Raw genomic sequence first — 26,947 nt, forward strand, 5'->3', positions numbered from 1 at the left:
TTTTAGTCATGTACGACTAAAGTAGAGCCAAGAGCCTCAAAAGTAGGCCACACAGTCAAGCAAAATACAATGGCCTTAGCACTAGCATCACCCTAGCTATTTCTAACTACAAAAGTCAAAAGTCTATCACTCTAGGTCTAGTCCACAGTAGGGCTATTAGGTGGAATCTCCTCCTCAGGATCCTCCTCCTGAGCCGGACTCTGAACAATGTCCATCACCCCGTCAATCAGCATAGTAGTATCTGCTAGCATCCCAGCGGCCCGATCCCCGACCTCCTCGCCTATCCTAGTAAGTCGAGCCCTAACTCTCTAAAGCTCATCATGGGGGGTCTCAGCCCTAGCCACCTCGCCCACTATGATCCCCTCTAACTCAGCAATCCTAGCACTCTGAGCATTCACCATAATGCTCAGTTTCTCCACCTCCTGAAGTAGAGCCATGTTGGTATTCACCAACTGGCGACGCTCATCATCAAGAGCTAACACGAGGTTATTCGGATAAGTGTATGTCGCCCTACAGATACATTGAGGAAACCTAGAAGAAGGCGAGTAACGCACACGAGCTCCTCTACCCTATGCTCTATAGTAAAAAGTCCTAAGGGGCTCCACGTGGCCATTAGCCTGACCATTACCATTAGCAGCAGACTCCCCATTTCCATTCTCCATCCCTGCAAAACAACCACAATTTTTGGATTAGAAACTTAGAGTCACTAACTCGCTCAAATATTACTTAGGATATAACTAAGTTATCCCATTCCTATTCTTAGAAGTAAAGTCTCTAGTATATCTCCCAAATAGATCTTCAATTTAGTGCTCTGATACCAACTGTTACGCCCCCACTTCTCCCTAAGGCGAACCAAAGGGTATCTGCGAGACGCCTGCCCATCTCTCGCCAGGACTCAGTACAATTCCAGTTCAAACTTATTACCAATAATAACTAATAAGACAAGACGAAGTAAGAAAGAGAAGTCGCTTCCATATATAAATATTCAATCTTACATCACAAGTTCAAAATACATCCACTTTCCAAAATATACAACTTCCCAAAAGATGTCTAGACAAAACATTTCAAAATTCTAGCCAAAAGAGCCATCAAGTAGGCTTTTCCATAATCCTCTTCCAGTTCAGCTCCTGTTACAGAAAACAAATCTAGCGGGGATGAGCGGATGCTCGTGAGGCCAAGAAAACATGCAAAAAACATAGTTCAAGTAGCAACGGCATTAAAGCAAGAATTAAAGCTATAACATTCAAGCAATTCACAAATTTTCAATTAAACACATTCAATGAGGATACAGGAGCTCTCAGGAGCTAAGTTCCACTTGCTTCGCCAAGCCTCAATCGAATACCTTCCCGCGATGACACTCCGTCAACCGGGTCGGCATTTAAGTCCGTAGAATTTCACTTAACGTCAATTCCGTCCACCATACACCGCACCGGGCCCGAACATCAATAAAAGATACTACTACGCGAGTAGGCCAAGCAAGATCTCTCAATAGATCAAACTTACAGTTATCTGATGGTTCACCAATCTCCTCGACCAAGCCCTTGTTGGCTCGAGTCGCAAGGTCGGCCAATTGAGATTTAGGCGTCCCCACAGTTCAGTTATTAGTAGAGGAGATTCACTCCAACGACATGCAAGCAGTTCAATTATAAGTTGAGGAGATTCACTCCAACGACATGCAAGCAGTTCAGTTACAATTCGATTACAAGCAGTTCAATTCAGTTGTTCAATCAGTTAAAAGAGAATGAGTGCGATAAAGTACACACTCGAATCAACAATCATAAACCATTCAGTCCATAAAAAGCAATTCACATAATTGCAACAAATCATGCACTTGACACTAACCAATCAAAATAGGGAGTAAGTGCTCAAACAACTTTTAGGTGTCCGCTTCGAGTTCCTCTTGAAGGTCCCCTTGAGCGCCTGAGCCAATAATAATTGACTATCACACACTATTACTTATAAACCCCTTGTTAACAAGAAAGATTGAACACTTATACAATACTAAGAAAAATATCATGAAAGAGAGCCTTAATTACTCGTAAATCGAGACTCAAAAGTGAGATTTAATAACACAAGAAAAACTAATTTCCTTCATAAAATCAAGTTTAAAACGGTCAATCAATCTTAAATATAGGGAAGAGTTTACTAAAAACTCATTTCCCATTGAGTCGGAAAATTTCAGTTTTGCACGTCAAATTTAGAAAAACCAGAACTTGCACTCAGTAGGTCCAAAATTGGAAAACTTTATACCGTTGGAATCTTCGTTCAAAGTACTAAAAGTTCCTAGAAGACATTTTTCCGAGATTCTAAATGGAAGATATTCAAATTTCAGCTCAAAGTGGCAAACTTGAGCATACAAGACAGTTTCGATCATGTTTTTCGGCAAACTTTGGAAATTCAGCAAAATTCATAAAAAGTGAACTAGCCTCTGAAATTTATAACAGAATAAGAATTTCAATCAAGGTTTCAAACACAACAAACGAAGCTAAATTCGATGTTTTGAGCGTCAAGATATAGTAGCTCAAAGTTGGTAAATTTTCACTACTAAACAGGGAATTTTCCAGATTTGAAAGTAAAATTTGGGACATCATTTGGGTATCAAAATGGTCTTAGTGTGAGGGCCCGAAAAATTTTCTTATTTTTATTTTATTTTACTGGATTCACCCGTTTACCCCAAATAATTTATTTCACCCGTTTTAAGTCCATTTGTATGCAAAAATGTTTCTTTTATATTTTTAGATTGTTCCGTTAGCAAAATTAATTTTTCTATGGCTCGTTTACCGAGAAATAGCGAATACACATTTTTTGAGGTAAATTCGATATGAGAGTACATTAGTTTTAGAGAACTAAGGATGATTAAGAATAAACTAAGAAAAGTTAATTGAGGGATTATATGTGAGTGAGTTAAAAATTAAGCTTTTACTGCGCGCGCGTCAATAGTTTCTCGAAAGTCACGCCGGTACGACTAATTGGAGATTTGATGAATTAATATTAGACTACTAAGGGTGAGTAATTACCATATTAAAGGAAGTACCTTGGAGGATTAGTGCATGAGTGTCTCAAACCCGAGAGAAAGTGGTAGTACAAAACCCCATTTGGGCACTACTAAGAGTTGACTTTTTGCCCAACACTTATGGCTACAATTTCATTCTTTCTCTCCAAGTTTCCATCATGCAAAACCCCTCATCTCTCTCTCCTCACTCCCTCAATTTTCCGCCAGACCAAGTGACAAGAAAAGGAAGAAGAAAAAAACTCCATTGTTAGCTTCAAATCACTCACCAAACCTCCACCAAATCACTCACAACTTGGAGTACCACTCTAACTTGAAGGGAAGAGAGGGCTGGCTGGTTAGGGGCTGTTTTAAGGAGTTTCTCACAACCAAAATATAGAGTTTCATCTTGAGTTTTGAAGGTATAAACATCTCCACCAAAACTTTTACTTTCTTGTTTCATTTCTCGATTTTGAAGCTTGTAGCTTCCTTATTGTTGTTGTTGCTTGGATTTGGTTGGTTGAAGTGGGCTCTATGAACTCCCACCTTGGTTATATAAGGGCTGCCATGATGTTTATGTGTGTGTTAGTGTGTTTGTGATGAGTTTTACTGTGACGCCCCCATATCTCCCTAAGGCGAACCAAAGGGTATCCGCGGGACGCCTGCTCAACTCTCGCCAGAACTCAGTACAAATCCAGTTAAAACTTAAGGTACAATACTAACAATGAAATCGGAATAAAGGTACGAAGTCATTTCCATACATAAAAATTCCATCTTACATCACAAGTTCAAAATACATCCTCTTTCCAAAATATACAACCACCCAAAAGGATGTCTAGACAAAATACATTCCAAAATTCAAGTCCAAAGAGTCATCGAGTAGGCTTTTCCATAACTCCTTCCATATCGGTTCCTGTTAAGGAAAACAAATCTAATGAGGTGAGCGGATGTTCGTGAGGCCAAGAAAACATGCAAAACACACAGTTCAAGTAGCAATGGCATTTAAACAAGAAATAAAGATGTAAAATTCAAGCAGTTCACGATCCTCATTAAACACATTCAATGAGCATATAGGAGCTCTCAGGAGATAAGTTCCACTAGCTTTGCCAAGCCTCGATCAATTACCTCCCTGCGATGACACTCCGTCAACCGGGTCGGCATTTAAATCTGTAGAACTCCACTTACATGTCAATTCCGTCCACCATACACCTCACAGGACCCGAACTTCTATAAAAGGCACTACTACACGAGTAGGTCAAGCAAGATCTCTCAATAGATCAAGCTTACAGTTATCTCATGGTTCACCAAGCTCCTTGACCAAGCCCTTGCTAGCTTGAGTCGCAAGGTCGGCTAATTGAGATTTAGGCGTCCCCTAGTTCAGTTCAATTCAGTTATAGGTCGAGGAGATTCACTCCAACGACATGCAGACAGTTCATTTATAAGTCGAGGAGATTCACTCCAACGACATGCAGACAGTTCAGTTATAAGTCAAGGAGATTCACTCCAACGACACCCAGTCATACAAATACTGTTCAGTTATGAGCAATTCAGTTGTACAATCAATTAAAAGAGAACGAGTACATAAAATACACACTCGACTCAGCAGTTGTAAACCATTCAGTCCATAAGAAGCAATTCACATAATTGCAACAAATCATGCACTTGACACTCACCAATCAAAAATAAGGGAGTAGTGCTCAAATCAAGTGTTTAGGCGTCCACTTTGAGGTCCTCTTGAAGGTCCTCTTGAGTGCCTGAACAAATAATAATTTACTATCACACACTATCACTTATAAGCCCCTCGTTAACAAGGAGGGTTGTACACTTGTACAATCTAAGAAAATGTCGCGAAAGAGAGCCTTAATTACTCGTAAATCAAAGCTCAAAAGTGGGGTTTAATAACACAAGGAAAAACTGATTTCTTTCATGAAATCAAGTGTAAAACGGTCAATCAATATCGAAGGGTAGTGAAGAGTTTCTAAATGTCATTTCCCAACAAGTTGGAAAAATTCAATTTTTAAGTGTCAATTTTGAAAAATCATATCTTGCACTCAGTAGGTCCAAAATTGGAAAACTTTTTACCGTTGGAAATTAGTTTCAAAGTACTAAAAGTCCCTAGAAGACACTTTTCCAATATTTTAAATGGAAGACATCCAAATTTCAGCTTAAGGTGGCTGACTTGAACTCACAAGACAGTTTCAGTCTTAGTTTTCGGTAAACTTTGGAAATTCGGCGAAATTCACAGAACGTGAACTAGCCTGCAAAATTCGTAACACAATAAGAAGTCCAATCCATGTTTGAAACACAACAAACGGAACAAAAATTGGAGTTTTGAGTGTCAAGATATAGCACCTTCTGATTCGAACGTCCGGACATCCAGATAGAGAGATATGTTCGTTCAAAGAACACTGCCAGAGGACCACTGTTACACGAATTTCCAGATTTGTTCTTGCCAAAATTCAATTTTTATCCAACCAATTCAAATAATTTTTGGTAGAAACTTTCTACACACCACACACAATATATATACATCAGTTTCAAGGTCATTTGAGCAACAAAAATTCGAACCAAAGGCCCGGCAAAAACAGGACAGATTTCGGCCGGTCTTCCTATGCAATTTCCTTCGATTTTCCTTTCACTTTTTTAACTAATATCATCTTGTTTAACACATAATTAACACAAACAACACTTATTATCATCACATCAGCCAATATAACCAAGGTGGGATTTCATAGAGCCCACATCAATCATTCCAATTCAAATAACAACCTCAATAATGAAGCTACAAGCTTCATAGCCAAGATTAAACTCACTAAAGCCGAGATTAAAAGATTGGATGATTACCTCCTAATTCTTGAGACAAATCAGAAATTTTTTCACCTCTAAAGCCCCAAGAAAACCGTGAGATGATACCTTTCTTCTAGCTTAAGTGGATCTCTAAGAAATTTTGAGGTTGGATGCAAAGTTTAAGGTGATTTGGAGTGAAATGGTGAGGAGTTTTCTTCTTCTTCCTTGCTTGGTGGTTGGCCGGCTATGGTGAGTGAAGAGAGAGAGAGAAGGCTGATGAATGAAGCTTCTTGGAGAACCTTGAGTGTTTGTGGTTAAAATTCCTTCAAAAGTCAACTATTAATAGTGTCGCGCGCGCGCGTTTTGTACCCGATTTCTCTCGTTGTTTCAATTGTGCACTAAATCTCTAATGTACTTCCTTTAACATTATAATTATTCACTCTTAGTAGTTTAGTATTAATTTCTTAAATCTCCGTTGGGTTGATTTGACGCGAAAAATGCGAACTTCCAATTCGCCCGCGATAAAGCGAAACTTAAAAGAAATTCTTGTAACGATAATTTAAGTAACTAATACTAGAGTGAATAATCATAAAAATAACAATTTTAAAAATAAAACATGAGTCCTCAAATCTCCAAGATCATTGCTGTGAGAACCCTCATTTTTAAAATATAATTTCCCCAAACTACATGCCTTGCACCAAGATTTAAACCACCTCTTATATGCCAAGCATTATATTTTACAATGTGTTACAACAAATCCCTTGTATTGACCCTCACTTTAAAACACAATTCTCTTATTTACATACCTTATTATAAGATCTAAACCATTTATTACATACCCTTACAATACATTTTCTAGATACTATATTAATTTCCATGCATAACATTCCATTTTATTTTACTTGGAGTAAAATATTTTCTTGAGTTAGTTTAAGTTAATGCACCACTTGACTTTGTCCAAGTGTTCTTGTCTTAAGTAGTAGAGATTTTTTTGTGAGGGATTAGAGATGTTTAACCATTATTGGTACATTTGGAAAGTTAAGAAGACCATTAGTCAAAGGTTAAGAAAGGTTAGGCTATTAATGAAGCCATGTGGCCAAACCTTGACCATGAGCTTGATGACTAAGGATTAAGGGACAAAATAAAAGCTAAACAAACCCTTTTTTTCCCTTAGAGTGGCCGAACCCTTAGCCAAGAAAGAGAGAGAGAGAGAGAGAGCTCCATAAACAAGGTTTTCTTACCTAAACAAATCAAGGGCAAAAATGCAAAAGAGAGAAATTTAGGGTTTGTAAACAAACTCTCTTTGGTTCTAGTGGTGAATCAAACCTTGAAACCTCTATTTTGGTGGATTTCTTGGTGATTTGAGCACCTTGCAAGTAAGGTAAGTACTCTTTAAATTGGAGGTTTTATGTGTTAGATCATCTATTATAAGCTCTAATCATGAATTTCAAGTTGTTGTGGTTGGAATTGGAAGTTAACCCCTTGAATTAAACAAGTAGTGGATGAATTGTTATTATGCACACCAAGTGTTTGATGAAATGTCCAGCTCTTATTCATGTGTATTTATGAAGTATTGATATGTTTTAAAGCCCTATTTAGTTAGATTTAATACTTGAAATGTGCAAAAGGTGAAAATAATGAGAAGAGTGAAAGTTGGAAAATTTCAAGTGTGCTGACCGAAATTTTAGGGGTTGTGTAACAGCCCCACTTTCCCCGAAGGCGAACCAAAGGGGTTAGCGGACTGCCTGCCCAGCTCTCGCCAGGACTACGGATCAGTTCACGTCGATCTAATACGTTCCGGAACATACCCACGCGCGTAAACAAGTCAAAATCACAAAATAAAAAAAACGAAAATCGAAGCCGATGATGAACAGTACCGGCCACGTCAGAATCCAGATACTAGGCCGAGAGTAGCCAAAATTTTTCTTTTGCCGTTTGAAATACGAGTTGATCCGAAATTCAACCAAATATCAACCAAACATACATACATTGAAATGTAACATTTACAAGCCAAAGGGGCATATCAAAAACCATTCATTACGAATATACATGTTCGGTTTGCCAATCAAAAGAAAGTGAACCCAATACACATTAGGGTTTCATTCAAAGAGCTATCCAAAAGATACATTTACATGAGCTCAACTTGACAACCAACAAGTATAACCTTTCCAAAAGTGGTCATTTTCCTGTAAGGAAAACAAATGGAATGGAATGAGCTTAAGCCCAGTGAGTTACTACCACATAAGCAACAAAGATCACATAAGCATAATCTTTCATTTCAAGTACACAATTAAGAAGTAAAACAAGTCGGTAAAAGGATACGGACGGCTCTCAAGAGCCCATTTCCACGCTTACATTCTTGATCGAATCTCATTGACTCTCCGTCAACGTTTATGAGTACCAACCGTAGAACCCACTTCACTCCCATCCCTTCCACCAAACATACCCCAACCGGGCCCGCACTCCAATCAGTAGCTTTTGGTAATGCTCGAGTTTACCGGAATCAAGAGTCTCATTACTACAAGATTCCCCAGTACAGTCCCCGTGGCATGTCAATTTTCACGACCAAGCCCCCGCCGGCTCGATTCAATTGACTACCAACGGGGTTGAGCTCAGTAGTACAGTAAGGCCGTTGGATACTCGTCCAAACGACACCAAATCAGTTTTTCATGAAGTGAATTCAATATCTCATATAGCAAGTGCAGTATATCAGTGAAGCGGTAAACAGTCATTAACGGTATCACAAGGGGTGAGGGCGGTCAAGTACACCCTCACCTCAATCCATTCCAATAACCAAATAAGCCTTCAAGGCATCAAAATCACATATAGCAAAGCCACATTGTAACATTCAAGTGAGTAGTATACTCACCAATCAAGTAGGTGATGTTTCATGCACCGTCGTTAAAAGGACGTCGTGAACCCCCGTCATGTCCTAAAACATACAACCAAATACAATGAGACTCGATAACGAGTCATAAAGCCATGCCAATCACAACCCCAATAGGGTTTCATATGCATATATCAGCATTATAGCAAACCAGAAAATCAGGAAATGTAACTAAGTTGGCCCTAACAACAAAAACAGTTTTGTCCTCATTATGCGGTAATGGCACAAATTGCGCTACGCTTATCGGATGAGGGTGAAAGACCCACCATCTCGAAGCTAAAAGACAGGTCTACAACAATGTAGAAGGCCACTTAGTCCAAATCCTAGCACAACTAGGTCAAAAATGCAAAATACCAAACCAGAACCTTAATTGCAGGTTTACAAATTACACTATGCTGTAATTAGTCCAACTCAGTCTGTACAAGTCCAAATTCATTGATTCCAAAGGCATGCGGTAGCTAAGACAACAGGATACATTTCATCAGAAGACCTCAACTACCAAATCCAAAGTAATTCCAGTCAAAACAGCCGATTACAGGCGCAGTTCGGCCATCCTGATGAACCCAGAACAGCAATAGTAATTTCGACATTTCTCACTCTACACTACTCCAAATGACCTGAACTTTTACAGGCACCTCAAACAAATCAATACCTACAACTTTCATGTTTTAAGAAAAGGCCAATTCGGCCTATAACCATGAGATATAAAACCGGCCAGAATTGGGGATATAAAACCCTAACTTTCTCAAATTCCTTCCAAATCCAAAATTGGTTACAATTATCTATCATATACACCTACTAGAGTCATTAAACATCAATTCCCATCATCAAGGATAGCCACAACATCACATTCATATGAAACCAGAAAATTCGTCAATAAATTGAAAACTTCACCAATTCATCTCAAACCAAGAAATAAACCACAAATTTCAGCACTTTAGCTACCACTATGCACAACTTAAGCTTCATTAGGTGTAGGAGGAAGTTCAATCACCACTTACCTAGAACACAAGAGAGGGAGAGTTGTAGGACACCTTAGCTTCCTTGGACACTTCCACAAAATCACTTACTAGCACCAAATGGAGGAATTTTATGGAGTAGAAACAAATTTAAGCACTTGGTTTGGATGATTTGCACTAGATGGAGAGTTTTTCTTTGAAGAGTTTTTCTTTCTTCCTTGCTAGAGAGGGCCGGCCACAATGGTGAAGAAATGGTGATTTTTGTGGTAATTTTGAGATATTTAATCAATGGGTCAATTAAGTCAAAAAAATGAATAGTTGTCATCCACTCTTAAAGTGACACTTGTCACTTCATTTAAAGCATTTCTATCCTTTTGTTTCCTCTCACATCAATCACATCACATCCTCTACTTATCTCTTAACACCCGGTAAAGTTCAACCAGTATCCGAAACTTAACCTTATTGGCTGAATTTTTCTGAACTTTTCGCACTAGTGGGTCCCACGTCCATTATATATTCTTAATTTTTCAAAAACTATCCAATACTAGAAAAATCATCTAAAAACTATAATTACTCATAAAATTCACCAGGAAAATTTCCTAAGCCAGAAAATGCAGAAAACATGCCATTAAAGGGGAAAAACCCTAGAAAAATTATTAGGGAATTTACGGGTTCGCACACTCTCTCCCCCTTAAAAGAATTTCACCCTCGAAATTCCTTATCATTGGCTACTCCGGGATTAAATTGAGCATTAGACTTAGCTAACAGATCTGTACCCCTTCACTGGCCAGGTTCAGTAAATTATTACCTTCCACGTCCTCTAATAGGTCAAAGACTTGATGTTGTTCTAAGGAGTACACCCGAGAGGACACTTTCGATCCATCCTTGTCCCCTTTCGGCTGGGCAGGGTTGGTCGTAGTTGGTGGCAGAGTCCCTTGCCGCTCGCGCAGGCGAGCTGGACAGTTAGCAATTTGATGTTCGGCACTCCCACAGAGCAAGCATTTTCCTCCTTTTTTCCAGCAATTGTCCTCCGAGTGGTTTAGTTTTCCGCAATACCCGCAGGGTCCGCGTGCTACAAAAGCCGAGCCTCCTCTTGACGGGCTCTCTTGTGACACTCCCGGCATCCTTACTCCTCCCGTTCCCCGCCCAAACTTGGGAGGGGTACTTTCATCCGCCTGCCCCGAACTACTTCCAGGAAATCCCCTCTTTTTCGCCTGAAAGTTTTTCACCTGGAGCCTAGCATTCTCTACTCGTTGTGCCTTCTCCACTGCTTCGCTGAAGGCGTTAATTTAGGCTGCCGCGAGGTCCTTCTGGATTTCTACGTTCAGGCCCTGGACAAATCGCCGTATTCTTCGTTGCTCGGTCATGATCAGTTCGGGCGCAAATTTGGATAGGCGGGTGAATTGGCTCTCATATTCTGCCACAGTTTGAGCTCCTTGGCGGAGTCGAATGAACTCGTCTTCCTTCTTCTCCTGAACTAGAGGAGGGAAAAACTTCGCATTGAACTCTCTGATGAAGTTCACCCAAGTCCTAGGTATCTGTTCTCGTTCCCACTTCTGCCGAATTACGTTCCACCAGGAACGGGCTGCCCCCTCAAGCTGGAACACGGCAAAAGTCACCTGCCGTTCGTCAGGGTAGTGTAAGGTTGCAAATATATCCACCATCTTTTCAAGCCATCTTTCGGCAACGTCTGGGTCGGGTCCCCCAACAAACTTTGGCGGAGCGAACTTTTGAAATCGTTCGAGAGCTCTGTCTTCGCTCTCGATATGGTTACCAGGGTTTCCAGGGTTAGGGTTTGGGTTCTGGCCTTGTTGTTGCACTACTTGTGCTAGTAAGTTTGTCATTTGCTGCATAGCCGCAGCTATTTGTACATTAGGGTTTACTTGCGGTTCCAGATTGGGTCCAGTAGAGGTTTCCCCCATACCCCTAATCGGTGTGGGTTGTCTAGTTCCGCGCCCACGTCCCCGACCACTCCGTGTACCTTCCATGAGTTTTACTTGGTCTAGGCAATAATACTAAACCAAAATAAGCACGATGCATGTGAGTAACACTCAAAACTTTTATAATAACACACATTTATACATTCCAAACAAGATCAAAACATATATATACAAGCCGGTCAAAATTAAGCCACACACATATATACAGCCAGTTAAGTCAAGTACAAACATAGACGATCCACCGAGGAATGGCCTTTCTAGTTCACCAAATCCTTTCTAACCTAGGCCCTCATATCTTTCGTATCCGGGCGCAAGAATCCCATCTAAGATAATTCACAACTCGAGCCGGCCGGTCCCAAGAGTAAACCATCTTTATTAAAGATTCCTACCCGACATACATACCTAGCTTCCTCGAGTCCCATGATAATGATTCGCACACTTATCACATGCCCGGTTCATAACTTATGCTCAAACGAGCACTTAGACATATTCATGAAATTAGGACCATAACACCACTTGGCCCAGTCTCACTCCGCGCAGAGACCACACGAAGTGGCTCTGATACCACTTGTAACAGCCCCACTTTCCCCGAAGGCGAACCAAAGGGGTTAGCGGACTGCCTGCCCAGCTCTCGCCAGGACTACGGATCAGTTCACGTCGATCTAATACGTTCCGGAACATACCCACGCACGTAAACAAGTCAAAATCACAAAATAAAAAAAATGAAAATCGAAGCCGATGATGAACCGTACCGGCCACGTCAGAATCCAGATACTAGGCCGAGAGTAGCCAAAATTTTTCTTTTGCCGTTTGAAATACGAGTTGATCCGAAATTCAACCAAATATCAACCAAACATACATACATTGAAATGTAACATTTACAAGCCAAAGCGGCATATCAAAAACCATTCATTACGAATATACATGTTCGGTTTGCCAATCAAAAGAAAGTGAACCCAATACACATTAGGGTTTCATTCAAAGAGCTATCCAAAAGATACATTTACATGAGCTCAACTTGACAACCAACAAGTATAACCTTTCCAAAAGTGGTCATTTTCCTGTAAGGAAAACAAATGGAATGGAATGAGCTTAAGCCCAGTGAGTTACTACCACATAAGCAACAAAGATCACATAAGCATAATCTTTCATTTCAAGTACACAATTAAGAAGTAAAACAAGTCGGTAAAAGGATACGGACGGCTCTCAAGAGCCCATTTCCACGCTTACATTCTTGATCCAATCTCATTGACTCTCCGTCAACGTTTATGAGTACCAACCGTAGAACCCACTTCACTCCCATCCCTTCCACCAAACATACCCCAACCGGGCCCGCACTCCAATCAGTAGCTTTTGGTAATACTCGAGTTTACCGGAATCAAGAGTCTCATTACTACAAGATTCCCCAGTACAGTCCCCGTGGCATGTCAATTTTCACGACCAAGCCCCCGCCGGCTCGATTCAATTGACTACCAACGGGGTTGAGCTCAGTAGTACAGTAAGGCCGTTGGATACTCGTCCAAACGACACCAAATCAGTTTTTCATGAAGTGAATTCAATATCTCATATAGCAAGTGCAGTATATCAGTGAAGCGGTAAACAGTCATTAACGGTATCACAAGGGGTGAGGGCGGTCAAGTACACCCTCACCTCAATCCATTCCAATAACCAAATAAGCCTTCAAGGCATCAAAATCACATATAACAAAGCCACATTGTAACATTCAAGTGAGTAGTATACTCACCAATCAAGTAGGTGATGTTTCATGCACCGTCGTTAAAAGGACGTCGTGAACCCCCGTCACGTCCTAAAACATACAAACAAATACAATGATACTCGATAACGAGTCATAAATCCATGCCAATCACAACCCCAATAGGGTTTCATATGCATATACCAGCATTATAGCAAGCCAGAAAATCAGGAAATGTAACTAAGTTGGCCCTAACAACAAAAACAGTTTTGTCCTCATTATGCGGTAATGGCACAAATTGCGCTACGCTTATCGGATGAGGGTGAAAGACCCACCATCTCGAAGCTAAAAGACAGGTCTACAACAATGTAGAAGGCCACTCAGTCCAAATCCTAGCACAACTAGGTCAAAAATGCAAAATACCAAACCAGAACCTTAATTGCATGTTTACAAATTACACTATGCTGTAATTAGTCCAACTCAGTCTGTACAAGTCCAAATTCATTGATTCCAAAGGCATGCGGTAGCTAAGACAACAAGCTACATTTCATCAGAAGACCTCAACAACCAAATCCAAAGAAATTCCAGTCAAAACAGCCGATTACAGGCGCAGTTCGGCCATCCTGATGAACCCAGAACAGCAATAGTAATTTCGACATTTCTCACTCTACACTACTCCAAATGACCTGAAATTTTACAGGCACCTCAAACACATCAATACCTACAACGTTCATGTTCTAAGCAAAGGCCAATTCGGCCTATAACCATGAGATATAAAACCGGCCAGAATTGGGGATATAAAACCCTAACTTTCTCAAATTCCTTCCAAATCCAAAATTGGTTACAATTATCTATCATATACACCTACTAGAGTCATTAAACATCAATTCCCATCATCAAGGATAGCCACAACATCACAATCATATGAAACCAGAAAATTCATCAATAAATTGAAAACTTCACCAATTCATCTCAAACCAAGAAATAAACCACAAATTTCAGCACTTTAGCTACCGCTAAGCACAACTTAAGCTTCATTAGGTGTAGGAGGAAGTTCAATCACCACTTACCTAGAACACAAGAGAGGGAGAGTTGTAGGACACCTTAGCTTCCTTGGACACTTCCACAAAATCACTTACTAGCACCAAATGGAGGAATTTTATGGAGTAGAAACAAATTTAAGCACTTGGTTTGGATGATTTGCACTAGATGGAGAGTTTTTCTTTGAAGAGTTTTTCTTTCTTCCTTGCTAGAGAGGGCCGGCCACAATGGTGAAGAAATGGTGATTTTTGTGATAATTTTGAGATATTTAATCAATGGGTCAATTAAGTCAAAAAAATGAATAGTTGTCATCCACTCTTAAAGTGACACTTGTCACTTCATTTAAAGCATTTCTATCCTTTTGTTTCCTCTCACATCAATCACATCACATCCTCTACTTATCTCTTAACACCCGGTAAAGTTCAACCAGTATCCGAAACTTAACCTTATTGGCCGAATTTTTCCGAACTTTTCGCACTAGTGAGTCCCACGTCCATTATATATTCTTAATTTTTCAAAAACTATCCAATACTAGAAAAATCATCTAAAAACTATAATTACTCATAAAATTCACCAGGAAAATTTCCTAAGCCAGAAAATGCAGAAAACATGCCATTAAAGGGGAAAAACCCTAGGAAAATTATTAGGGAATTTACGGGTTCTCACACTCTCTCCCCCTTAAAAGAATTTCGCCCTCGAAATTCCTTATCATTGGCTACTCCGGGATTAAATTGAGCATTAGACTTAGCTAACAGATCTGTACCCCTTCACTGGCCAGGTTCAGTAAATTATTACCTTCCACGTCCTCTAATAGGTCAAAGACTTGATGTTGTTCTAAGGAGTACACCCGAGAGGACACTTTCGATCCATCCTTGTCCCCCTTCGGCTGGGCAGGGTTGGTCGTAGTTGGTGGCAGAGTCCCTTGCCGCTCGCGCAGGCGAGCTGGACAGTTAGCAATTTGATGTTCGGCACTCCCACAGAGCAAGCATTTTCCTCCTTTTTTCCAGCAATTGTCCTCCGAGTGGTTTAGTTTTCCGCAATACCCGCAGGGTCCGCGTGCTACAGAAGCCGAGCCTCCTCTTGACGGGCTCTCTTGTGACACTCCCGGCATCCTTACTCCTCCCGTTCCCCGCCCAAACTTGGGAGGGGTACTTTCATCCGCCTGCCCCGAACTACTTCCAGGAAATCCCCTCTTTTTCGCCTGAAAGTTTTTCACCTGGAGCCTAGCATTCTCTACTCGTTGTGCCTTCTCCACTGCTTCGCTGAAGGCGTTAATTTAGGCTGCCGCGAGGTCCTTCTGGATTTCTACGTTCAGGCCCTGGACAAATCGCCGTATTCTTCGTTGCTCGGTCATGATCAGTTCGGGCGCAAATTTGGATAGGCGGGTGAATTGGCTCTCATATTCTGCCACAGTTTGAGCTCCTTGGCGGAGTCGAATGAACTCGTCTTCCTTCTTCTCCTGAACTAGAGGAGGGAAAAACTTCGCATTGAACTCTCTGATGAAGTTCACCCAAGTCCTAGGTATCTGTTCTCGTTCCCACTTCTGCCGAATTACGTTCCACCAGGAACGGGCTGCCCCCTCAAGCTGGAACACGGCAAAAGTCACCTGCCGTTCGTCAGGGTAGTGTAAGGTTGCAAATATATCCACCATCTTTTCAAGCCATCTTTCGGCAACGTCTGGGTCGGGTCCCCCAACAAACTTTGGCGGAGCGAACTTTTGAAATCGTTCGAGAGCTCTGTCTTCGCTCTCGATATGGTTACCAGGGTTTCCAGGGTTAGGGTTTGGGTTCTGGCCTTGTTGTTGCACTACTTGTGCTAGTAAGTTTGTCATTTGCTGCATAGCCGCAGCTATTTGTACATTAGGGTTTACTTGCGGTTCCAGATTGGGTCCAGTAGAGGTTTCCCCCATACCCCTAATCGGTGTGGGTTGTCTAGTTCCGCGCCCACGTCCCCGACCACTCCGTGTACCTTCCATGAGTTTTACTTGGTCTAGGCAATAATACTAAACCAAAATAAGCACGATGCATGTGAGTAACACTCAAAACTTTTATAATAACACACATTTATACATTCCAAACAAGATCAAAACATATATATACAAGCCGGTCAAAATTAAGCCACACACATATATACAGCCAGTTAAGTCAAGTACAAACATAGACGATCCACCGAGGAATGGCCTTTCTAGTTCACCAAATCCTTTCTAACCTAGGCCCTCATATCTTTCGTATCCGGGCGCAAGAATCCCATCTAAGATAATTCACAACTCGAGCCGGCCGGTCCCAAGAGTAAACCATCTTTATTAAAGATTCCTACCCGACATACATACCTAGCTTCCTCGAGTCCCATGATAATGATTCGCACACTTATCACATGCCCGGTTCATAACTTATGCTCAAACGAGCACTTAGACATATTCATGAAATTAGGACCACAACACCACTTGGCCCAGTCTCACTCCGCGCAGAGACCACGCGAAGTGGCTCTGATACCACTTGTAACAGCCCCACTTTCCCCGAAGGCGAACCAAAGGGGTTAGCGGACTGCCTGCCCAGCTCTCGCCAGGACTACGGATCAGTTCACGTCGATCTAATACGTTCCGGAACATACCCACGCACGTAAACAAGTCAAAATCACAAAATAAAAAAAACGAAAATCGAAGCCGATGATGAACAGTACCGGCCACGTCAGAATCCAGATACTAGGCCGAGAGTAGCCAAAATTTTTCTTTTGCCGTTTGAAATACGAGTTGATCCGAAATTCAACCAAATATCAACCAAACATACATACATTGAAATGTAACATTTACAAGCCAAAGCGGCATATCAAAAACCATTCATTACGAATATACATGTTCGGTTTGCCAATCAAAAGAAAGTGAACCCAATACACATTAGGGTTTCATTCAAAGAGCTATCCAAAAGATACATTTACATGAGCTCAACTTGACAACCAACAAGTATAACCTTTCCAAAAGTGGTCATTTTCCTGTAAGGAAAACAAATGGAATGGAATGAGCTTAAGCCCAGTGAGTTACTACCACATAAGCAACAAAGATCACATAAGCATAATCTTTCATTTCAAGTACACAATTAAGAAGTAAAACAAGTCGGTAAAAGGATACGGACGGCTCTCAAGAGCCCATTTCCACGCTTACATTCTTGATCCAATCTCATTGACTCTCCGTCAACGTTTATGAGTACCAACCGTAGAACCCACTTCACTCCCATCCCTTCCACCAAACATACCCCAACCGGGCCCGCACTCCAATCAGTAGCTTTTGGTAATACTCGAGTTTACCGGAATCAAGAGTCTCATTACTACAAGATTCCCCAGTACAGTCCCCGTGGCATGTCAATTTTCACGACCAAGCCCCCGCCGGCTCGATTCAATTGACTACCAACGGGGTTGAGCTCAGTAGTACAGTAAGGCCGTTGGATACTCGTCCAAACGACACCAAATCAGTTTTTCATGAAGTGAATTCAATATCTCATATAGCAAGTGCAGTATATCAGTGAAGCGGTAAACAGTCATTAACGGTATCACAAGGGGTGAGGGCGGTCAAGTACACCCTCACCTCAATCCATTCCAATAACCAAATAAGCCTTCAAGGCATCAAAATCACATATAGCAAAGCCACATTGTAACATTCAAGTGAGTAGTATACTCACCAATCAAGTAGGTGATGTTTCATGCACCGTCGTTAAAAGGACGTCATGAACCCCCGTCACGTCCTAAAACATACAACCAAATACAATGAGACTCGATAACGAGTCATAAAGCCATGCCAATCACAACCCCAATAGGGTTTCATATGCATATATCAGCATTATAGCAAACCAGAAAATCAGGAAATGTAACTAAGTTGGCCCTAACAACAAAAACAGTTTTGTCCTCATTATGCGGTAATGGCACAAATTGCGCTACGCTTATCGGATGAGGGTGAAAGACCCACCATCTCGAAGCTAAAAGACAGGTCTACAACAATGTAGAAGTCCACTCAGTCCAAATCCTAGCACAACTAGGTCAAAAATGCAAAATACCAAACCAGAACCTTAATTGCATGTTTACAAATTACACTATGCTGTAATTAGTCCAACTCAGTCTGTACAAGTCCAAATTCATTGATTCCAAAGGCATGCGGTAGCTAAGACAACAAGCTACATTTCATCAGAAGACCTCAACAACCAAATCCAAAGAAATTCCAGTCAAAACAGCCGATTACAGGCGCAGTTCGGCCATCCTGATGAACCCAGAACAGCAATAGTAATTTCGACATTTCTCACTCTACACTACTCCAAATGACCTGAAATTTTACAGGCACCTCAAACACATCAATACCTACAACGTTCATGTTCTAAGCAAAGGCCAATTCGGCCTATAACCATGAGATATAAAACCGGCCAGAATTGGGGATATAAAACCCTAACTTTCTCAAATTCCTTCCAAATCCAAAATTGGTTACAATTATCTATCATATACACCTACTAGAGTCATTAAACATCAATTCCCATCATCAAGGATAGCCACAACATCACAATCATATGAAACCAGAAAATTCATCAATAAATTGAAAACTTCACCAATTCATCTCAAACTAAGAAATAAACCACAAATTTCAGCACTTTAGCTACCGCTAAGCACAACTTAAGCTTCATTAGGTGTAGGAGGAAGTTCAATCACCACTTACCTAGAACACAAGAGAGGGAGAGTTGTAGGACACCTTAGCTTCCTTGGACACTTCCACAAAATCACTTACTAGCACCAAATGGAGGAATTTTATGGAGTAGAAACAAATTTAAGCACTTGGTTTGGATGATTTGCACTAGATGGAGAGTTTTTCTTTGAAGAGTTTTTCTTTCTTCCTTGCTAGAGAGGGCCGGCCACAATGGTGAAGAAATGGTGATTTTTGTGGTAATTTTGAGATATTTAATCAATGGGTCAATTAAGTCAAAAAAATGAATAGTTGTCATCCACTCTTAAAGTGACACTTGTCACTTCATTTAAAGCATTTCTATCCTTTTGTTTCCTCTCACATCAATCACATCACATCCTCTACTTATCTCTTAACACCCGGTAAAGTTCAACCAGTATCCGAAACTTAACCTTATTGGCCGAATTTTTCCGAACTTTTCGCACTAGTGGGTCCCACGTCCATATATATTCTTAATTTTTTAAAAACTATCCAATACTAGAAAAATCATCTAAAAACTATAATTACTCATAAAATTCACCAGGAAAATTTCCTAAGCCAGAAAATGCAGAAAACATGCCATTAAAGGGGAAAAACACTAGGAAAATTATTAGGGAATTTACGGGTTCTCACAGGTTGCTGTCCGGTTTTTACCTTGATGTTTCATGCATATTTTGGCTACAAAAGTGAGTGATATATGTTGGGTAATGTGTGTGTAGGTTGTCTACAAAAAATTAGCCAATTTGGTTGAGTAAATTTTGAGTTACAAGCAATGGAACAAAACTGGACAAGGTCCAGAATTTTCTGTCCAGCAATCTTGTAAAGGCCATAACGTTTTACTCACTGATCGGATTTGAGTGGCGTTTGAAAGTAGACTCTTAGAGCTTTAAAACGGTACCAAGCTCATTTTCTGGTTCGTCTTGAGCGATCCGTGGCGAGTCGTGGAAGTTGGCTGCCTGGGCGGTACTGTTCATCCGTGGCAGTCCTGAAATTTCATTTGGTTTCTTAATTTGGAGCCACTTATGTTGGGATTTTGGAAATGGTTTCTTCTAGACAAATTTAACCTTATGAACCTAGTTTCCAATGCAACTAACGAAACCTAATTCCGACTCTCCTACAATGAGCCGTGACCGTTTTCCCTAGACTGGCTGGCCGACACTGTTCAAACCGAAAATGAAACCTTTGAATTTAAATGAAACCTTTCCTTTCCAAGCAATCATATGAACACTAAACATGTATTTTCATGAACTTTTACTATACTTTGGACCTCATTTACATGAAGGATTAAGTAGATTACCTTAGTTACTTAGCTTCTTCATGAACCTATAATTTAGTGAAAAACGAATCTTATTGTTATCGTTTTCATTCGTTGCCCTAGGATCGGGAAACGGAGGTGACTGTAACTGAATCATTTGAAGTTGATAATGACTTTTGTTTGACAGGTGAGTGTTCCACGACCTGCTACTTGTTATGTGGGATACTTGTATATGTGAAAACCTTGATGTGCTATTGACTGAGCCAAACACTGTTTTAATTAAAGTTGGAGGCGAGTGTGTACTTTATCGCACTCGACCTTCCTCGATTTCCGCTGAGGCTCTATATATTGTTACACTGTGATGTGAAATTTTAATTGTGACTGTGAATGAGTTGTTAGGGTGATATCCCTTCAACTACTGTTACTGTTTGGGTACCCAACCTCATAGGTGAGTCGGTTGTATCGAGCCAGCAAGGGCTTGGTCGAGAAGGCCGATAAACCTTGAGGACTGTTTATTGTTCACTGAAACCGGTATACTCAAGTATTACCAAACTACTGTTATGAAGTGCGGGCCCGATAGGGGGTTGATTGGTGGACGGAGACTGGTAAAAGTGGTGTTCTACGGACCCTTTTATACTGTGCATACAAATGTTGACGGAGTGTCAACAGGAGGCAATTATGATCAAGCTCAAGTGGATCTTTGGCTTTTGAAAGCCTCCCGTATCCTTGAATTGAACTGTGATTAAACTGTTATCCTACTGTGTGATATTTATTTGATTATTTCTGTGCTCTTATTTGGGTATGTGCTTACTTGTTTTACTTGGAACCTCACTGAGCTTTAGCTCACCCCATTCCCTTTGTTTTCCTTGACAGATCGGGGATGGATTTGATCAAGAGCTTTCTTAGCTTTACATTGTTTTGTACTGGTATTTGAGATTATAACCTTTTGCTTAAGTAGACCTTACTTTTGACTCCTGTAAGCTTAAACCTATAAGTTCGACTCATGTTATGTAAGTTTATGTGTGGAGTGGTAAGTTGACATTTGACTATATGTATACTAAGCTTTTGGATTGTTGGTGAAGTGATTATGTTTTATTTAGGGTTACGCTCCAAAGAATGGAAGATATTGCCTCTGCTTCATTTGATTTATTAGTACTTTGATCGACTGAGCCCCGGCGAGAGCTGGGCAGGCAGTCCGCTGATACCCTAGGGTTCGCCCTGGGGAGAGGTGGGGCTGTCACAGTTGGTATCAGAGCTTAGGCTTTAGATCTTTGTAGTGTATCCTAGACTTAAATGTTTAGGATGCCGGACTGTGTGATTGGTTTGAAAGTTGGGTGACTGCTGGTAGGGAAAAAAAAAATTAGGGCCTAGGTTTGAATTGGCCGGAGTGAATTAGAAATTTTTAATTTGAGGCTTTAATTGGCCGGAGTGCATGACTATTTCCCCTTAAGATAATTAAGTTTCCTCTACACTTCGTGTAGAGTGGACGGATCTAGTGACCTTAGCAATAGACCGGATAGCGAGCCGTCCTGTAGGGACTTACCGATGATTAAGTATCAAATCAGGCCCGGAGAAGCTAGAGCCTATTAAAGCCCATCTAACCGCTACAGGCGTTGCAAGTGCCATCATACTTATATCTACCCTAATGAAGTAGTATTGGTCGTGGTGAAGGGCCGGAAGGTTGCCATAAGGGACAACGCTAGGCTTGAATCTGAAGTGAATCAACTGAAGGAAACTATTAAAATGCGAGCCGATCGAATTAAGGAGCACGAGTATGATATGGTTGAAGGCCATGAAAGGATTGATGATCTGTGTGCGTAGTTTGGAGAAACTCAGGAGCGTATGGTTAAGGGGGCAATGAAAGTGAGGAATAGAGTTGAATCGATTCTGAACATTTGCAATGACTTACTTGGAGATGTGTACGATGAGGCTTCCCACATTGGAGGCGAGGCAGGAGCAGAACCTGCCCAGACTGAGGGGTCAGCTAGTCTCGCGGTGGATTAAGCCTTCATTTCTAGGCTACTATTTTGGGTGATTTTGACTCCTATACATAGAAAGGATAGGGGATGCAGTGACTTGGTGGTTGTACAGCTTTCTTTTGATTACATGCACTAGGTTTTTGCTTAATATGACTGTACGACTATATCTGTACTTTTGAGGCTCGTACTTACTACTTTTGGTCTTGTTATCTTGTAAATGACTGCTATGCGCCTTTGAATGTATAATACTTGATTGTTGACTGTTGACTGTTGATTTTTGACTTTGGACTATTGACTTTGACTTTTGACTTTGATAATTGACTTTGACTTTTGACCTTTGACTTGACTTTTGACTTTTGGCTATGACTTTATTTTGGCATCGCATTCAAATTACTTTGCATTTTACTCGCCTATCGTGACTCTGATTTCCCTTTTATTTAGTTTTTTAGAATGAATAAGTATCTGTTATGTATCGACGCATACTCACCCATTAGTTATAATACTTGGGGCCCTGGACTAGTGAGTAATAATGGAGACTAGATGACAGTATAGTAGGGGCCATGGGTGTGGATCTAGGTAGGTCCAAGAATAAGAGGAGGAATAAAGGTCTGTAGTCAATTAGAACCAAGGACCCGAATGTGGAGAAGGAGTCCAGGTAGCTACAGCTATCAATTGTATGACTGATCTAATGTTTACTGGCCCGTTTGGTTGACCATCGAGGTCAAGTATCGGGTAACTAGTAAAGGAACCTTGAAGTAAGTGAAGATAGGGCCCTGAGACGGTTCCAAAGTTCGCTTCCCTTAAATTTCTTAGCGGACCAGATCCCAAAGCTGCCGAGAACTGGTTTGAAAGAATGGAAGATATTTTGCTGCTTCGCGTGGTCCCTGCGCGGAGTGAGCTTGGGGTCAAGTGGTGTTTTTGGGCGTAAGCTATGAATCATGACTATTATAAGTATAAACCCTTATCGGTGTACTTGGGAGAAATAGATATGTACGTCGGGTAGGAATCTCTAATATGGGTGATTTACTCTTGGGACCGGCCGGCTCGAGTTGTGAATTGTCTTATTGTGGATTCTTGTACTTGAGTACCAAAAGTGGAGAGCACTGGAATAATGATCTGTATCTTGATTGCACTTGAGATAAGTTTTAATGGTAAAAGTCAAGGCGCGAAAGATTCTAACACTTGACCTAGTTAATGGACTGATTGAGGGAATGGATCTCGGAAGTTATCATGGACTAATCTAGAAATAGTCTGTTAGGGTTTCTATAGACGGTGGCTAGATTATAGTGTACGTCGAGAAATTTGCACTGAAGACCTATTTCCTTCTCCTATGACTGTGAAGACTTGATAAGTGTTTATTTTGAATATGAGGTGGTTTAGGGTTTCAATTTCGGTTGTTTTATGAGAAAATATCATGGTTTGAAGTTGTGTCGTGAAATTTTCAGTTTTATGGTACTTTTTTGTCCACACATGATACTTAAGTGTTGGCCATGGTTTGGTAGCTTTGCTATGTGAAATATCTAGCTTTTATATGCTAGTTTGACTTGCCTAAAGAAACTTCCAGTTTGTGATTAGGAATTTCAGCTTAGGGTTTCATTTTCTAACTTGAATAGGTGACAGTTATATGCTTGATGTAGTGAGTTGTTGGCTTGATATTTATACACTTGAGTTAAAGCTATTTCATGGGAAGAATAAAGCCTTGAATGGGCTGGAAAAGTTAGTAAACACAAAGGAAGTGCCGCTGAAAATTTTTTTCCGCGGGGAACCTTGGAAAGTTTTACGAAATCCGTTATATATTGATGTAGAAAAGTCAAAATTGAGGTTCGTTTATTATGTTTGAAACTAGGTTCAGAGTATCAGTATTGTTTTCAATTCCCATGAATATCTATGATTTTTCAAAGTTGACTGAAATTGTATACCTGTTCTGTCTGTTACTAGGTGAAGCAGCAACTTTAGGTTGGAATTTGACTGACTTGTGGATTGGATCTTACAATGGTACCTTCTAGAAAGTTGTAACAATTTGAATCTATATTCCGACGGTATAAAGTTTATAAGTTTTGGACATAAGAATCTCGAGATATGATTTTCAAATGAGATCACGTAAAACTGGAAAATTCCTATTTTCCTAGGATTATTCCTACTTACATTTCCAACTTTAAGATTGGAGTTGGTAAACTATTTTGAGGTTGGTTTGTGAGTGGATTGAGGCTTAAATAAAAGGAAAATGAGTTCTTCAAATCATTTTAGGTCAGACAGTTTACAACTTTGCATTTTGAACGTCTTTTCTACTTTCCCCAAACGTTTGGCTATAAGTGATACTTTTCTTCTCTAAATGACTTTTGCAACATTGATTAGTAAGGACATCAGGATTATTCCTCGATTGGAACAAGCTAGTATTATATTTTGATAGGTTATACGAGTATGAAACTTTTAAATTGATACATGTTCTAAATAAAGATTTGGAGCCTCAATTCCTACATAATGTGGCTTTGTATTGCTGGTCTTTTACTAAAGCATGTGCTCACAGGACTCGAGAGAGTTAAAAAGGATATTCACCGAAAATATTTTGAACTACTCAGTAATCAAGCTGAGAATTTCGAGGGCGAAATTCTTTAAGGGGGAGAGAGTGTGAGAACCCTCATTTTTAAAATACAATTTCCCCAAACTACATGCCTTGCACCAAGATTTAAACCACCTCTTATATGCCTAGCATTATATTTTACAATGTGTTACAACAAATCCTTTGTATTGACCCTCACTTTAAAACACAATTCTCTTATTTACATGCCTTATTATAAGATCTAAACCATTTATTACATACCGTTACAATACATTTTCTATATACTATAATAATTTCCATACATAACATTCCATTTTATTTTACTTGGAGTAAAATATTTTCTTGAGTTAGTTTAAGTTAATGCACCACTTGACTTTGTCCAAGTGTTCTTGTCTTAAGTAGTAGAGATTTTTTTTGGGAGGGATTAGAGATGTTTAACCATTATTGGTACATTTGGAAAGTTAAGAAGACCATTAGTCAAAGGTTAAGAAAGGTTAGGCTATTAATGAAGCCATGTGGCAAAACCTTGACCATGAGCTTGATGACTAAGGATTAAGGGACAAAATAAAAGCTAAACAAACCCTTTTTTTTTCCCTTAGAGTGGCCGAACCCTTAGCCAAGAAAAAGAGAGAAAGAGAGAGAGCTCCATAAACAAGGTTTTCTTACCTAAACAAATCAAGGGCAAAAATCCAAAAGAGAGAAATTTAGGGTTTGTAAACAAACTCTCTTTGGTTCTAGTGGTGAATCAAACCTTGAAACCTCTACTTTGGTGGATTTCTTGGTGATTTGAGCACCTTGCAAGTAAGGTAAGTACTCTTTAAATTGGAGGTTTTATGTGTTAGATCATCTATTATAAGCTCTAATCATGAATTTCAAGTTGTTGTGGTTGGAATTGGAAGTTAACCCCTTGAATTAAACAAGTAGTGGATGAATTGTTATTATGCACACCATGTGACGGCCCCACTTTTCCCTAGGGCGTACCCCAGGGTTCGGCGGGTCGCCTGCCCAGCTCTCGCCGGGACTCACTCACTCACTACAGTCCTCCAATGAAGTATAAGATAAATCTCAAATATTACATTCAATTCTCCAAGAATTACATATCACAAGTACCAGAAAGTAAAACCTAGAAAAACTCATAACTACAATCACCACGCCAACTATGTACATCTTACTCGTCAACTTTTAACAAATACAAATTCAAGTATTCTATAGCTCAAAATCTAACCACCTTCCCGAGCGATCCCCGTGCCGTCCCCCTGCTAAGGAAAACAAATGGAACGGGGTAAGCTATATGCTTAGTAAGTAAACAGGGGCAAAAGCGTAAATTTTCACGTATCAACCAATTATATGGTAAGAGTAAAGCAAAAGCAGAAAGATAACATCACATAGTAAGGATACGGGTGGCTCCAAAGCCAGATCGTTTGCCATGTGTGACCTCCTGCCGACACTCCGTCGACCTCAAATAATGGTCCGTAGAACTTCACTTGTACACCCACCGTACACCTTATCACCCTCTCTGGCCAGGCACCTCACAAACTTGCTCGAGCGAACGAAATCACAAACTTGAGCTTGGTTCACAAGCTCGGGTCACAAACTTGGTCGACATTCTCGGTGAATCGGATTCACAAACTTGGTGACCTCAGACTAAGTTGGACTGGCTTCGACCAAGCCCTGACCGGCTCGAATAGTCCATCTAGGTCGGAAGATCAACCCCAAACTCACAAACTTCACAAAATTATTCAAAAGTCACCCCGAGCCACAAGCTCAAGGGTTTTAGTTTCAAAATTGCTCATATACACAAGCCATGTACAAATATGTGCGCAAGTTAAGGTTTAGGTCGAGTGCGATAAAGTACACCCTCGCCTAGGTACCCTCTTCATACATATCGAAACACATAAGCAACTAACACACAAGAGCGGCCTGAATACTTACACAACGAACAAAAGAGCAAAATTCAAAATTTGTGCCGCGAAGAGTAGCTAGTAGGCCCCACCGGCTCCACGTAGCTCACCACCGTCTGAAATAGAAGATTGCGTCACAAAATATCATAAACGGCTACTAATATGCCTAAAACAAGTAAAACGGCAAAATCGGCACATACGAGTGCGGAAACGACACACGGAAACGGGAATGGCGGCCTAGCCATTTTGCTGTCAAAACTGTT

General features: G+C 40.5%; 1 protein-coding gene across 1 annotated transcript in view; it reads right to left on the bottom strand.

The window, feature by feature from the left end:
• Positions 1–308: 308 nt before the first annotated feature.
• The window catches only part of LOC140009890 (uncharacterized), a 59,630-nt gene continuing 32,991 nt past the window's right edge, over positions 309–26,947 (bottom strand). Inside the window, exons 2-3 of the mRNA XM_072056225.1 lie at positions 629–664; positions 309–475 (exon numbers count right to left, since the gene is read on the bottom strand). Of these exons, the coding sequence (XP_071912326.1) occupies positions 309–475; positions 629–664 (203 nt within the window). The remainder of the gene's footprint in view (positions 476–628; positions 665–26,947) is intronic.

This window comes from Coffea arabica, chromosome 6e (assembly GCF_036785885.1).
Source record: "Coffea arabica cultivar ET-39 chromosome 6e, Coffea Arabica ET-39 HiFi, whole genome shotgun sequence".
Lineage (NCBI taxonomy): Eukaryota > Viridiplantae > Streptophyta > Magnoliopsida > Gentianales > Rubiaceae > Coffea > Coffea arabica.